Source organism: Panulirus ornatus, chromosome 14, assembly GCF_036320965.1.
Source record: "Panulirus ornatus isolate Po-2019 chromosome 14, ASM3632096v1, whole genome shotgun sequence".
NCBI lineage: Eukaryota > Metazoa > Arthropoda > Malacostraca > Decapoda > Palinuridae > Panulirus > Panulirus ornatus.
In genome coordinates, this window is record NC_092237.1 from 42,498,961 (window position 1) to 42,514,319 (window position 15,359).

Sequence of the window (15,359 nt, forward strand, 5' to 3'; positions counted from 1 at the left end):
CTTCCCAAGCTCTCTCATCCCCAACAGACTTCATACTTGCCCCTCTTTCCAAAACTCTTGCATTTACCTCCCTAACAACCCCATCCATAAACAAATTAAACAACCATGGAGACATCACACACCCCTGCCGCAAACCTACATTCACTGAGAACCAATCACTTTCCTCTCTTCCTACACGTACACATGCCTTACATCCTCGATAAAAACTTTTCACTGCTTCTAACAACTTTCCTCCCACACCATATATTCTTAATACCTACCACAGAGCATCTCTATCAACTCTATCATATGCCTTCTCCAGATCCATAAATGCTACATACAAATCCATTTGCTTTTCTAAGTATTTCTCACATACATTCTTCAAAGCAAACACCTGATCCACACATCCTCTACCACTTCTGAAACCACACTGCTCTTCCCCAATCTGATGCTCTGTACATGCCTTCACCCTCTCAATCAATACCCTCCCATATGATTTGCCAGGAATACTCAACAAACTTATACCTCTGTAATTTGAGCACTCACTCTTATCCCCTTTGCCTTTGTACAATGGCACTATGCACGCATTCCGCCAATCCTCAGGCACCTCACCATGAGTCATACATACATTAAATAACCTTACCAACCAGTCAACAATACAGTCACCCCCTTTTTTAATAAATTCCACTGCAATACCATCCAAACCTGCTGCCTTGCCGGCTTTCATCTTCCGCAAAGCTTTTACTACCTCTTCTCTGTTTACCAAATCATTTTCCCTAACCCTCGCACTTTGCACACCACCTCGACGAAAACACCCTATATCTGCCACTCTATCATCAAACACATTCAACAAACCTTCAAAATACTCACTCCATCTCCTTCTCACATCACCACTACTTGTTATCACCTCCCCATTTGCGCCCTTCACTGAAGTTCCCATTTGCTCCCTTGTCTTACGCACTTTATTTACCTCCTTCCAGAACATCTTTTTATTCTCCCTAAAATTTAATGATACTCTCTCACCCCAACTCTCATTTGCCCTTTTTTTCACCTCTTGCACCTTTCTCTTGACCTCCTGTCTCTTTCTTTTATACATCTCCCACTCAATTGCATTTTTTCCCTGCAAAAATCGTCCAAATGCCTCTCTCTTCTCTTTCACTAACACTCTTACTTCTTCATCCCACCACTCACTACCCTTTCTAATCAACCCACCTCCCACTCTTCTCATGCCACAAGCATCTTTTGCGCAATCCATCACTGATTCCCTAAATACATCCCATTCCTCCCCCACTCCCCTTACTTCCATTGTTCTCACCTTTTTCCATTCTGTACTCAGTCTCTCCTGGTTCTTCTTCACACAAGTCTCCTTCCCAAGCTCACTTACTCTCACCACCCTCTTCACCCCAACATTCACTCTTCTTTTCTGAAAACCCATACAAATCTTCACCTTAGCCTCCACAAGATAATGATCAGACATCCCTCCAGTTGCACCTCTCAGCACATTAACATCCAAAAGTCTCTCTTTCGCGCACCTGTCAATTAACACGTAATCCAATAACGCTCTCTGGCCATCTCTCCTACTTTTTAAACCAGGTATTCCCAATCATCAGTCCTTTTTCAGCACATAAATCTACAAGCTCTTCACCATTTCCATTTACAACACTGAACACCCCATGTATACCAATTATTCCCTCAACTGCCACATTACTCACCTTTGCATTCAAATCACCCATCACTATAACCCGGTCTCGTGCATCAAAACCACTAACACACTCATTCAGCTGCTCCCAAAACACTTGCCTCTCATGATCTTTCTTCTCATGCCCAAGTGCATATGCACCAATAATCACCCATCTCTCTCCATCAACTTTCAGTTTTACCCATATTAATCGAGAATTTACTTTCTTACATTCTATCACATACTCCCACAACTCCTGTTTCAGGAGTACTGCTACTCCTTCCCTTGCTCTTGTCCTCTCACTAACCCCTGACTTTACTCCCAAGACATTCCCAAACCACTCTTCCCCTTTACCCTTGAGCTTCGTTTCACTCAGAGCCAAAACATCCAGGTTCCTTTCCTCAAACATACTACCTATCTCTCCTTTTTTCACATCTTGGTTACATCCACACACATTTAGGCACCCCAATCTGAGCCTTCGAGGAGGATGAGCACTCCCCGCGTGACTCCTTCTTCTGTTTCCCATTTTAGAAAGTTAGAAAAAAATACAAGGAGGGGAGGATTTCTGGCCCCCCGCTCCCGTCCCCTCTAGTCGCTTTCTACGACACGCGAGGAATGCGTGGGAAGTATTCTTTCACCCCTATCCCCAGGGATAATATATATATATATATATATATATATACACATACACACACATACATATACATACATACATATACACACACACACACATACATATATATATACATATGAAAAATGTAAGAAACAATTTAGAAAACTGAAACTTCTAGCTTGAAATGAAATGAAAAAATGAATGTCACATAATGGTTCAACCTCTGGCAATGGAAAAAGGAAATGTATAATTTATTTACACAAACGTCAATAGTAGTTCTCATCAATTTAACCACTGTATCAATAAGCTTCAATGTCTAAGCTACATTTTTTCCAATTTCACTATTTTCTTGTCAAAGCACCATGTATGAAAACTATCACTCCAGTAACACAACTATAAACATTTACTTCCCCTTTAAAAAAGGATGTGTGGATCAGGTGTTTGCTTTGAAGAATGTATGTGAGAAATTCTTAGAAAAGCAAATGGATTTGTATGTAGCATTTATGGATCTGGAGAAGGCATATGATAGAGTTGATAGAGATGCTCTGTGGAAGGTATTAAGAATATATGGTGTGGGAGGCAAGTTGTTAGAAGCAGTGAAAAGTTTTTATCGAGGATGTAAGGCATGTGTACGTGTAGGAAGAGAGGAAAGTGATTGGCTCTCAGTGAATGTAGGTTTGCGAGAGGGGTGTGTGATGTCTCCATGGTTGTTTAATTTGTTTATGGATGGGGTTGTTAGGGAGGTGAATGCAAGAGTTTTGGAAAGAGGGGCAAGTATGAAGTCTGTTGTGGATGAGATAGCTTGGGAAGTGAGTCAGTTGTTGTTCGCTGATGATACAGCGCTGGTGGCTGATTCATGTGAGAAACTGCAGAAGCTGGTGACTGAGTTTGGTAAAGTGTGTGAAAGAAGAAAGTTAAGAGTAAATGTGAATAAGAGCAAGGTTATTAGGTACAGTAGGGTTGAGGGTCAAGTCAATTGGGATGTAAGTTTGAATGGAGAAAAACTGGAGGAAGTAAAGTGTTTTAGATATCTGGGAGTGGATCTGGCAGCGGATGGAACCATGGAAGCGGAAGTGGATCATAGGGTGGGGGAGGGGGCGAAAATCCTGGGAGCCTTGAAGAATGTGTGGAAGTCGAGAACATTATCTCGGAAAGCAAAAATGGGTATGTTTGAAGGAATAGTGGTTCCAAAAATGTTGTATGGTTGCGAGGCGTGGGCTATGGATAGAGTTGTGCGCAGGAGGATGGATGTGCTGGAAATGAAATGTTTGAGGACAATGTGTGGTGTGAGGTGGTTTGATCGAGTAAGTAACATAAGGGTAAGAGAGATGTGTGGAAATAAGAAAAGCGTGGTTGAGAGAGCAGAAGAGGGTGTTTTGAAATGGTTTGGGCACATGGAGAGAATGAGTGAGGAAAGATTGACCAAGAGGATATATGTGTCGGAGGTGGAGGGAACGAGGAGAAGTGGGAGACCAAATTGGAGGTGGAAAGATGGAGTGAAAAAGATTTTGTGTGATCGGGCCCTGAACATGCAGGAGGGTGAAAGGAGGGCAAGGAATAGAGTGAATTGGATCGATGTGGTATACCAGGGTTGACATGCTGTCAGTGGATTGAATTGGGGCATGTGAAGCGTCTGGGGTAAACCATGGAAAGCTGTGTAGGTATGTATATTTGCGTGTGTGGACGTATGTATATACATGTGTATGGGGGTGGGTTGGGCCATTTCTTTCGTCTGTTTCCTTGCGCTACCTCGCAAACGCGGGAGACAGCAAAAAAAAAAAAATATATATATATATATATACATAAACGCCCATATACATGCATATACATATCAACATATACATACATAAACATACAAACACAGACATATACATATATACACATGTACATATTCATACTTGCTTGCCTTCATCCATTCCTGGTGCTAATCCACACCACAGGAAACAGCATCCCTACCCCCACTTTAGCAAGGTAGCACCAGGAAAACAGATGAAAAAAAAGGCAATATTTGTTCACTCTCAGTCTCTATCTGTTATGTGTAATGCACCGAATTCACAGCTCCCTAATCCATGTCCAGACCCCACAGACCTTTCCATGGTTTACCCCAGACACTTCACATTCCCTGGTTCAGTCCATTGACAGCACATAAACCCCAGTATATCACATCATTCCAATTCACTGTATTCCATGCATGCCTCTCACCCTCCTGTACATTCAGGCCCCGATCACAAAATCTTTTTCACTCCATCCTTCCACCTTCGATTTGGTTTCCCGCTTCTCCTTCTTCCCTCCACCTCTGACACACATATCCTCTTTGTCAATCTTTCCTCACTCATTCTCTCCATATGTCCAAACCATTTCAACACACTCTCTTCTGCTCTCTCAACCACAGTCTTTTTATTTCCACACCTCTCTTACCCTTTCATTACTTACTTGATCCAACCATCTCACACTACGTCTTCAAACATTTCATTTCCAACACATCCACCCTCCTTCGTACAACCCTATCTATAGCCCATGCCTCACAACCATACAACATTGTCAGAACCACTATTCCTTCAAACATTCCCATTTTTGCTCTCTGAGATAACGTTCTCTCCTTCCACACATTCTTCATCGCTCCAGAACCTTCACCCCCTCCCCCACCCTGTGATTCACGTCCACCTCCATGGTTCCATCCGCTGCTAAGTCCACTCCCAGGTATCTAAAACACTTCTCTTCCTCCAATTTTTCTCCATTCAAACTTGCATCCCAATTAACTTGTCCCTCAACCCTACAGAACCAAATAACCTTGCTCTTATTCACATTTATCTCAACTTTCTCCTTTCACTCTCTGTTCCAAACTCAGTCACCAGCTTCTGCAGTTTCTCACACGAATCAGCCACCAGAGCTGTATCATCAGCAAATAACAACTGACTTACTTCCCAAGCCCTCGCATACTCGCTCCTCTTTCCAAAACTCTTTCATTTACCTCCCTAATCACCCCATACATAAACAAATTAAACAACTATGGAGACATCACACACCCCAGCCACAAACTGACATTCACTGGGAACCAATCACTCTCCTCTCTTCCTACTCATGCACATGCCTTACATCCTTGATAAAAACTTTTCACTGCTTCTACCAACTTACCTCTCATAACATATACACTTCAAACCTTCCACAAAGCATCTCTATCAACCCTATCATATGCCTTCTCTAGATCCATAAATGCTACATTGAAATCTTTCTGTTTTTCTAAGTATTTCTCACATACATTCTTCAAAGCAAACACCTGATCCACACATCCTCTACTACTTCTGAAACCACACTTCTCCTCAATCTGATGCTCTGTACGTGCCTTTACCCCCTCAATCAATACCCGCCCATACAATTTCCCAGAAGTACTCAACAAACTTATGCCTCTGTAGTTTCAATGCTCACCTTTATCCCCTTTATCTTTGTACAATAGCACTACGCATGCATTCTCCCAATCCTCAGGCACCTCACCATGAACCATACCTACACTGAATATCCTTACCAACCAATCAACAACACAGTCACCCCCTTTCAGTAAAAATTTTATTGCAATACCATCCAAACCCACTGCCTTCCCAGATTTCATCTTCCGCAAAGTTTTCACTGCCTCTTCTCTCTTCACCAAAGCATTCTCCGTGACCCTCTCACTTCGCACACCACCCCGACCAAAACACCCTATATCTGCCACTCTATCATTAAACACATTCAGCAAACTTTCAAAATACTCACTCCATCTTCTCACTTCATCACTACCAGTTTTTTCCTCCCCACTTGCCCCTTCACCTATGTTCCCATTTGTTTTGCCAATAAAACATATGGAAGTGATGGTAAGTTTAAAACTTCTCACTGATAGTCTTCAAAGTGATTCTAGAGGTAATAAAAATGTGATCAACCTAAAAAAGTATATATATATCAGAGGAAACTGAACTTCTGTTAACAATGACTGGGTATTGATTATTGTTAATGTTTAGAGACACCATATAAGTTTAATAACTGTTGAAGGAAAAGCTGAAAACACATTTCTCAACAATCTTCAGAATCCAGCTGTGTGAATGAGGAACAACAGATAAATGCTTTTTTAATGTTGAAGGTTCCAGTCACAGACAAAAGCTCACATCAAAGTTGGGCCTTAATTGAAATATAGAGAGGATTATGAATGGGAAAAAGAAGAAACAGATGAAAGTATTTACAAATTTTGGAGGAAGTGAAAAACCTGTCCTTTAAGTGTGCCAGGTCTTAGTTACTGAGAAAGACATGAGGAGGAACAAAGTTCCAAAGCTTTGAGGGGTAAAGAAAGAAACAGTTGTCAAAATGGCCCACTTTTGAGTTGCTAATGGCCACACAGCGATCATGATGCAGCAGCTTGCCAAGAATCTCGAGGTCTAGCTAGTGGTGGGGGCATAAAGAGCCAATTCTTGGGAGTTAAAAACCAAAGTAATACCTACAGAAGAGGGAAACTGAACCAACATTACGCCATTGGGCAAATATGTCAAATTTTGAAGTTTGCCTGTGAGAGTTCATAAGTTGGACCGTTTTCAAGTAAGAAGGCAGGGCTAGAACCACCCCAGATGTGAGATCAGTGCTCCATACAAGGGCAAATCAATTCTTTGTATGAATGGCGCAACTGTTCAGAAGAAAAGGAATTTCAAAATCTAAACAGGACTCCAAGTTTCTTGAAGGCAGACTTATCTTTTTCTGCAATGTGGGGTTTCCAAGAAAGAGTGGATGTTAGAGTAATAACAAGTATGTTCATAGAGTCAAGTGGTGAAATTACATAACTTAAGGACAGAGAACAATTGTGAGGAGTTTTCGAAGGAGAGATGGGTAGAAACTGTGTCTTGAAGGCATTGAACTTAAATAGATTTTGTCTACCCCACTGGGATATCCTATCCAAGTTTGAGTTTACTGAGGAAGTTTAGTCAAGACAAGATGCAGATAACATGAGAGAAGAAGCAGAATTGAAGGTTATAGATGACTGCAGTGTTCAGTCGTTGGTTTGTAAGTGCACTTCACTGTTTGTGGAAGAGAGAAAATTGTTGGTAAAAAAGAGAAAATAGTGTAGGGAACAGGACAGAACCTTGAGGGACATTGCTATTGATCGAGAAATAAGACTCTAACGCCAAACCTTGTCGAAGCTTTGAATATGTCAAGAGCAACTACATAAGGCCCCAAAATCTTTCAGGGATGATGACCAGACATTAATTAGACAGGAAAGAATATCACCATTGGACCTCACCTTAAGGAAGCCATACTGGCTCTCTACCTTCTCATGTCTTTTCCAATAACTATGACCTGGCACACTTTAAAAGAGAGGTTTTGCACTTCCCTCAAAATTCATAAGTACTTTCCCTTATCTTTTCTTTTTTCCTTTCATAATTCTCTCTATATTTCAATTTAGGCCTGGCCTTGATGTGGACTTTTGTCCGTGACTGGAGCCTTAAAAAAAAAACATGACGACAACAAAGAAGAAGACTGAGATTCAAGGCATCTAAGGATATGGGAGTTAAGGAGGGATTCAAATACTTTGGAAATGATAGATATCAAAGAGCAAAATGACAATAGTTAGAGGGGTCAGAACAGTCACCCTTCTTAGGGATGGGATTATAGATACATTATTCCAAGAAGAAGGAAAAGTTTTGGTTTTTAAGCAGAAACAGAACAGACAAGCAAGCACAGGTGCAAGTTCAGAGGCACACTCTTTTACTCCATGGGGATGAATGCCAGCAGGACTATAAGCCTTGCTTGTGTTCAGAGAAAGAAACACATTTTGTACAGTCTGAAAAGAGATTACGAGAAGGGGCATAGATTAATAAGAGAAGAGGAGCATCAGTGGATGACAGTATGTTAGAGTCATCCAAGGTGAAGTTAGAGGAGAAACAGGAACCAAAGAGAGGTGCTTTGTTTGCAGAAAAGACAGATATGGTACTGTCAGAGTGGAAATGTGAAGGAAAGGTAGAGCAACAGAGGGGTTAGCAATGGCCTCAGCCAAAGACCAGAAAGACCTATGATGGATGATGAGGGTGGATTATCGCACTTCTTTTAAATAAAGGAGCATTTTGCCTCATGGATAACATACTTACAGTGATTATGGGCAGCAATAAAAGCTGAATGGAAGTCAGAGGAAGAAAAGTTTTCCAAGCCCAATATGCTTGATCCTTACCTGAATGGCCTCAGAACAGGAATGGTTGAACCATGGATTGGAAGAAGAGATTACCTTGGAGGAAAAGGGGATAAATACTTCCAGTCCAACAAGAAGAACCATTGCTGTGTTTGGTGGAGACAGAAGCATCACCACATACAAGACAGTAGCTTTGCTGAAGTGCCAATATTTACAATGAGAAGAGGCTGCTGGAGGGGTGTTGCCATTAAAATAGATACATTTATGAGTGTGTGATCCGAGGAACCAACTGGGGCGAGATCGTGCACTTACAGCAGGATGGTCTAGAGGTGAAAAACAGATCCAGAATATTAGGACAGTGGTCAGAATTGTCAGGAATATGGGTAGGATGAGAGATAATTTGCTCTAGATTACAGAGAATGTTCAACAAGAGGGCTTCAATCTCTCCATCATCCAAACAGGAGGAATTGAACCATTCCTTCAGTGAACGTAGAAATCCCCTTAGTAGAAGATCTTGGCTTGCAGTTGAGAGGATGCCAGAGTCTCATGGTAGTTTACAGTAGAAGAAAGTTATAAAATTTGTAGAATTAAGAAAGCAATAGGTGAAACAAAGGAAAAAAGTGGTAGTTGGGGGACAGACCTTGAGCCACATAACATCAAAGCTTGGGGACTCAAGGTCCTTGAGGCATGCAACAGGTGTGACGATGTTGGAATAAGAACAAACGCTATCTATGAATTAGAATCATAAGTGGCAATTATAGCTGGATATGATAAAGGGGCTAGTGGGAACATAATTAGACAACTGTGTCTCAAAGATAAGTAAGATGTTAGGAGAGGTACTAGACAGATGGTGTTCAACAGAGGAAAGATAACTAGAGAGACCAAAAATGTTAGTATAGTGAATAGTAGAAGAGGAAGGTCTGACAGTGAGGGAAAGGTCATGGGAGGGGCCACTACTACTACTGTCTAAGCCCTTCCTCTCATTTGCAGAAGAGTCATACAGAAACCATGAGATTCTTAGCACCCCATGATGCCAGGGACAATGGGCCACAGATTTGTTGGACTCGATTATCATGATTATACTTGAAAACTTTTGAGCAGGCAGGAGATGGCAGGACTAGTCCAGTTTTGATGAGACAAAGTAAGACCAGCAATCTTAACATACAGAGTGTGAGATGGTTCTGGGCACCACTTTAATGCTCCTCAGTCAGGACAGTAGTACCACCCTGGGTGGGTAATGTCAACAGCCTATTACCTAATATGTAATGGAGTCATACTCAGCTGGCATTATGTATTAACATGAGGGTAAGCCAAGCCACTGGGGGTTAGTGACCTTTTACCTCCTCTAACATTCCCTGATAATAGTCTTACTTTTCAGGAAGACTATAATACATATTCTAAACAAATTCTTCAGTCTTGTTTGAAGAAACTTTTAGAGAGAAATTTTTTTTAATCCTAAAGATAGATTAATACGGATTTGCAAATTGTTGACCTTTTTTTTTTGCCTAAATTATGTGCTGATATGACTCATTTGGAAAATGTTGATAAGTTGCATAAGATAGACTACATACTCCAATAATGAGTCTTTGATGCTTGAATATTATATTGCATAAGAAAATTAATTTTATGTTCTTTTATTTGTATACTCTAAGTAAAGTGAATAACAAACTTCTACCTTACTGTATCTGCCATATCATGTCTAGTTTTTCTTCAGTACTGAAAACTTTTCCTCTTCCCAGTGGCTGACGAAAAACTTGTTAAAGGAATGTTAGTATTCTTTTCCTTCGATGATGAGGACTCCACCTGTTCAAGGTTAAACTGCGTATGAAAAGTCATCACCTCTGGTGAGGCTGTATTATTAGGAGTTGAGTTTTCCCAAAGATATTCTCACTCCAAAAGAGTTTATGTTTCCCTGCTATGGAAAGTAGTGCAACCTTGGGTTGCAGGAAGCTTTAGAAAGGTCCTGGATAACACCAGAACTCTTTCATAGAAACTGGACATGGGTTAATTACAGATAAACAAGATAAAGGAATGAACCAATTTTCCAGGACCTAATCAGAAGGCAAGACTGGAGGCTACTTATACACCAGTCTGAGTGTTAACTAGGTCTCCCATGGTTGGAAAAGTGACTTTTCTTTTTCTTTTATGAGAGGGCAGTATAGAATGCACAAAACGTTTTTTAGCAACCCACTGTTTCTCCACAAAGTGTTAACTTACTAATGATAACCCCCTGGCTTGGTGGCAGGTGGCAGCATGTGACCTCACCTGACCTAACTAGCCAAAGCGAAATGCGTTTGGTGACCGAACATACGACTGCACCTGCAACCTTAATCCCCATGACATCCAAACTCAATGTTTGGCAGTGGCAGACCAAAATACGCTGCTGTAATAATAGATAACCTAGCCCTTTCCATAAGATGAGCCACTCTCAGTCCACTTGCAGGGAGAAAGGTAAGACTTGCAACATTCAACTTAGACAATCTGACCTTCCTGCCTCTTATATACATCCAGGTATCACCACAGGAGGGTAGTCAGGCAGATGACTCACTACAAGACGACAAGAATACCACTCTGGTGCCTGAAGGCTTGGCAATAAGACTCCCAACTCGAGCCACCCTTAGGGTGTCTCTTACATCAGTAGGTGCCCCAACATGACTCCTGATGTTTCATCTTCCTGGCAGAATTCATTGTGTTGCCTCATCTCTGATGTCCACCTCTGGCAGGAATTGCGTGGGACATCACCTCCACCTGTCATAAGCAGCAGCTGCAACAACAAGGGACCTACATCCAGTACCATGGCACTCCTGCAACCCTAGCACAACAACTGGAGCCTCCTGCAACCCAAGCATAAACCAGCAGCAGCCGCATACTCCAGGAGCTGCGATATATGCCACACCCACTTCCTACAGGAGCTCCACGTCGACTCAGCAGCCACACACTTCTACTGTGTGCTCCTGTTTCATCTATAATCCTCACCACCCTCACATAAACCCCGCCAAGCCTGTTTCATACTACTTGACCTACCTTGCTTTACCTCTTCTTCACCATAATCCTGCACCTACAGTAGCTGATTGCCCTCTGCTACCTAACCTTATACTTTCTATCTAATAAGCATTATTGTTGTTGTTTAACATGTCTCCTTGCCCCTATCCAAACCAAGAACACCCACTAAAGTTTCAAGAAGTTGATTGTTTCAGATGGTCAGTTTTCAAATCTGTGGTACTCAAGTCTGCTTTTCTTTTCCCTCTATACCTGGGAGATATTTTCACTGATATTTGTTTATGGACATCCAACTTGTACATAAATCAAAGTGGCCCACCATTCTATCCAACTACTCAAATACAGCAAATTTTTTCCATACTTGATCACTGTTTCTCATATTACCGAGGTAGCTTTGGGAACAGACAAAAAAGGGTGCATTTGCTTACATCCATTTCTTGCTGTCATGTGCAATCCACCAGAACAGCCCCCTATTTAGAACCAAGTCCAACAAACCTTTCATGGTTTGCCTGGCCACTTCAGGCACCCTTTTTCAGTCCACTGATAACATGTCAGCCCCTTGTAAACCATATCATTCCAATTTGTTCAATCCCATGCAGCCATTAACCCTCCTGCATGTTCATGCCTCAATCACTCATAATCCTTTTCACCCCACCCTTCCATCTCCAATTTGATTTCCCTTTTCCTATCCCCACAACTTCTGATACATGCATCCTTTTCATTAATCTCTCCTCACTCATTCTCTCCATCCTTATGTCCAAACCATTTCAGCACACCCTCTTCAAATCTCACAACCACACTTTTTATCACACCTCTCTCTTACTCTTTTATTGCTTACTCGATCAAACCACTTCACACCACATACTGTCCTTAAACATTCATTTCTAACACCTTTAATCTTCTCTGCATATCCTTGTCCAAACAAAAGCAATGCCTCGCATCCCTTCAACATTGTTGGGACTACTATACCTTCAAACATACCCATTTTTGCCCTTCTAGGTAATGATCTCTTTTTCCACACTTTCTTCAATACAGCCAGAACCTTCACCCCCTCACACATCTAATGAATTTTTTTCCCTTGTCACAGACAGAAGTCCACATCAAGGCAGGGCTTTAACTGAAATATAGAGAGGTTAATGAAAGGAAAAAAAGAAGAGAAAAAGGAGAGTATCTGCAATATGCTGCCATGAGAGCAAGAGCAGGAATAGTATGGAGCAGAAAACAATCAAAAAGATTGATACTTACCTATGAATATAGCACACAGAGAAGCTGGCAGAAATACTCAGTTTACCAAGGAGAGCTAAAGATGATGTTAACTTGGCAAGCTGTGGTGGAATAAACTGAATACACAGACATGCTGTCCCACAAATCATCATAAATCCACACAAAGTTAACCGTCGACCTATCCTGAAAGGAAAAAAATAAACATTGCATTTTTATATCAAAGTCAAGCATATATCATCAAATTCTAGTCATCTTGATATTGTGTCAATTCTAATGCACTTTCCCATTCTCTATGTAAATGTCCATTTAGGGCATAAATATTTATAATCTTTTATGTGTATTACAATCATTTAAGCTCATGTCAATTTTTTTCCAATCTTCTGACAGTTTTCTGTCCTTTCACTTTGTCCATCTTTAGATCATGAGAAGCACAGATTGCTCCTGATGATTTAGAAATTGAAGCTCTGCACATATTATTGCATGGGAAGAGCCAGCATGACATAATCACAATTCAAATATCGTACAACACTGAACAAAACTGAAGATTTTAGTGAAGATCTGCACTAGATTTAATACCTTACTATATTTACATAATCAACTAATTTCAAACAGGTTACTTCCTCATCTCACAAACATTTCAGTAACCACGTACTTCTTAACAAAATCTTGCAATTGGTTTTTGAGAACAATATTTGAAGTACCTAACTTTAGTACAGTCACCACTAGAAACTACTACGGTACATCTAGTGGTGCCAGTATCACATATCCAGGCTGTTTTGAAATATGCCTTGCTATGCTCACAAATAGATTGGTTTGAATTAATAAGTCCATGCTTCAAAAGCATGAAAACTCAAAATACATGGTTCAATGTATTTAGGATTATCTTTTGTTTACTACTTGCTGGTGAAGCATGAACCACTTTTGTTGATGTCTGAACATTTGGTTATAAAGGCACAAGCTTCCCTTAGTTATTTTTGGCTTTCTCATAAACTCTTCTATTAGAATATCTCCTAAAAGGGGAAATGATTGTGCTGTGTTGCAAAGACAAAAGTATATTATTTCTAAAAAGGGAAACAGAAGGAATCAAGCAGGGAGTGCTCATCCTCCTCGAAGGCTCAGATTGGGGTGTCTGAATGCGTGTGGACGTAACCAAGATGAGAAGAAAGGAGAGATAGGCAATATATTTGAGGAAAGAAACCAGGATGTTCTGAATCTGAGTGAAATGAAGCTCAAGGGTAAAGGGAAATAATGGTTTGGAAAAGTCAGGAGTAAACTCAAGGGTTGGTGAGAGGTTAAGAGCTAAGGAATGAGTAGGACTACTCCTGAAGCAGGAGTTGTGGGAGTGTGTGATAGAGTGTATAAAAGTAAATTCTAGATTGATGTCGTTAAAACTGAAAGTGGATGGAGAGAGATGGGCGATTATTTGTGCCTCAGCACCTGGTCATGAGAAGAAAGATCATGAGAGGCAAGTGTTTTGGGAGCAGCAAGTGAGTGTGTCAGCAGCTTTAATGCACGAGACTGGGTTTTAGTGATGGGTGATCTAAATGCGAAGGTGAGTAATGTGGCAGTTGAGGGTATAATTGGTGTAAATGGGGTGTTCAGTGTTGTAAATAGAAATGGAAGAGCTTGTGGATTTGTGTGATGAAAAGAGACTGGCGATTGGGAATACCTGGTTTAAAAAGAGAGATATACACAAGTATACATATGTGAGTAGGAGAGATGGTCAAAGGGCATTATTAGACTACATGTTAATTGATAGGCATGGAAAGGAGAGACTGTTGGTTGTTAATGTGCTAAGATGGGCAGCTGGAGGGATGTCTGATCACTATCATGAGGAGGCGAAGGTGAAGATTTGTAGAGGTTTTCAAAAAGGAAGAATGTTGGGGAGAAGAGAGTGGTGAGAGTAAGTGAGCTGGGAAAGGAGACTTGTGTGAGAAAGTACTACGAGAGAGTGAATGTAGAATGGCAAAAGGTGACAGCAAATGATGTGAGGGGAGTGGGTGATGAATGGGATGTATTTAGAGAAGCACTAATGGCTTGTGCAAAAGATGCATGTGGCATGAGGAAGGTGGGAGGTGGTCAGATTAAAAAAGGTAGTGAGTGAAGGAATTAAGAAGTAAAGTTGTAAAAGAAAGAGAAAAGAGAGGCATTTGAACGATACTAGCAAGGAAAGAGTGCAAATGACTGGAGATGTATAAAAGAAAGTGGCAGGAGATCAAGAGAAAGGTACAAGGGTAAAAAAAAGAGGGCAAATGAGAGTTGGGGTGAGAGAGTATTAATAAACTTTAGGGAGAATAAAAAGATGTTTTGAAAACAGGTAAACAACATGCATAAGACAAGAGAACAAATGGAAACATCAGTGAAGGGGGCAAGTGAGGAAGTAATAACAGATAGAGATGGAGTGAGTATTTTGGAGGTTTGTTGAACATGTTTGATGATAGAGTGGCAGATATAGTGTGTTTTGGTCGGGGTGCTGTGCAAAGTAAGAGGATCAGGGAGAATGGTTTGTTAAGGTAGAAGAGGTAGTGAAAGCTTTGCAGAAGATGGAATTTTTTCTGAAAGGGGTTACTGTGTTGTTGATTGGTTGGTAAGGTATTCAGTGTATGTATGGATCATGGTGAAGTGCCTGAAGTGGGCAGATTGCATGCATAGTGCCACTGTACAAAGGCAAAGGGGATAAAGGTGACTGTTCCACTGTACAAAGGCAAAGGGGATAAAGGTGAGTG

At 41.0% G+C, this 15,359-nt stretch overlaps 1 protein-coding gene across 16 annotated transcripts in view; it reads right to left on the reverse strand.

Annotated features, from left to right (window-relative positions):
• The window catches only part of LOC139753355 (solute carrier family 22 member 15-like), a 269,065-nt gene that overhangs the window by 51,340 nt on the left and 202,366 nt on the right, over window positions 1-15,359 (reverse strand). For all 16 annotated transcript variants that reach the window (XM_071669725.1, XM_071669728.1, XM_071669714.1 and 13 more), the window contains one exon: window positions 12,655-12,816. In XM_071669725.1, coding sequence (XP_071525826.1) covers window positions 12,655-12,816 — 162 coding nt within the window. The remainder of the gene's footprint in view (window positions 1-12,654; window positions 12,817-15,359) is intronic.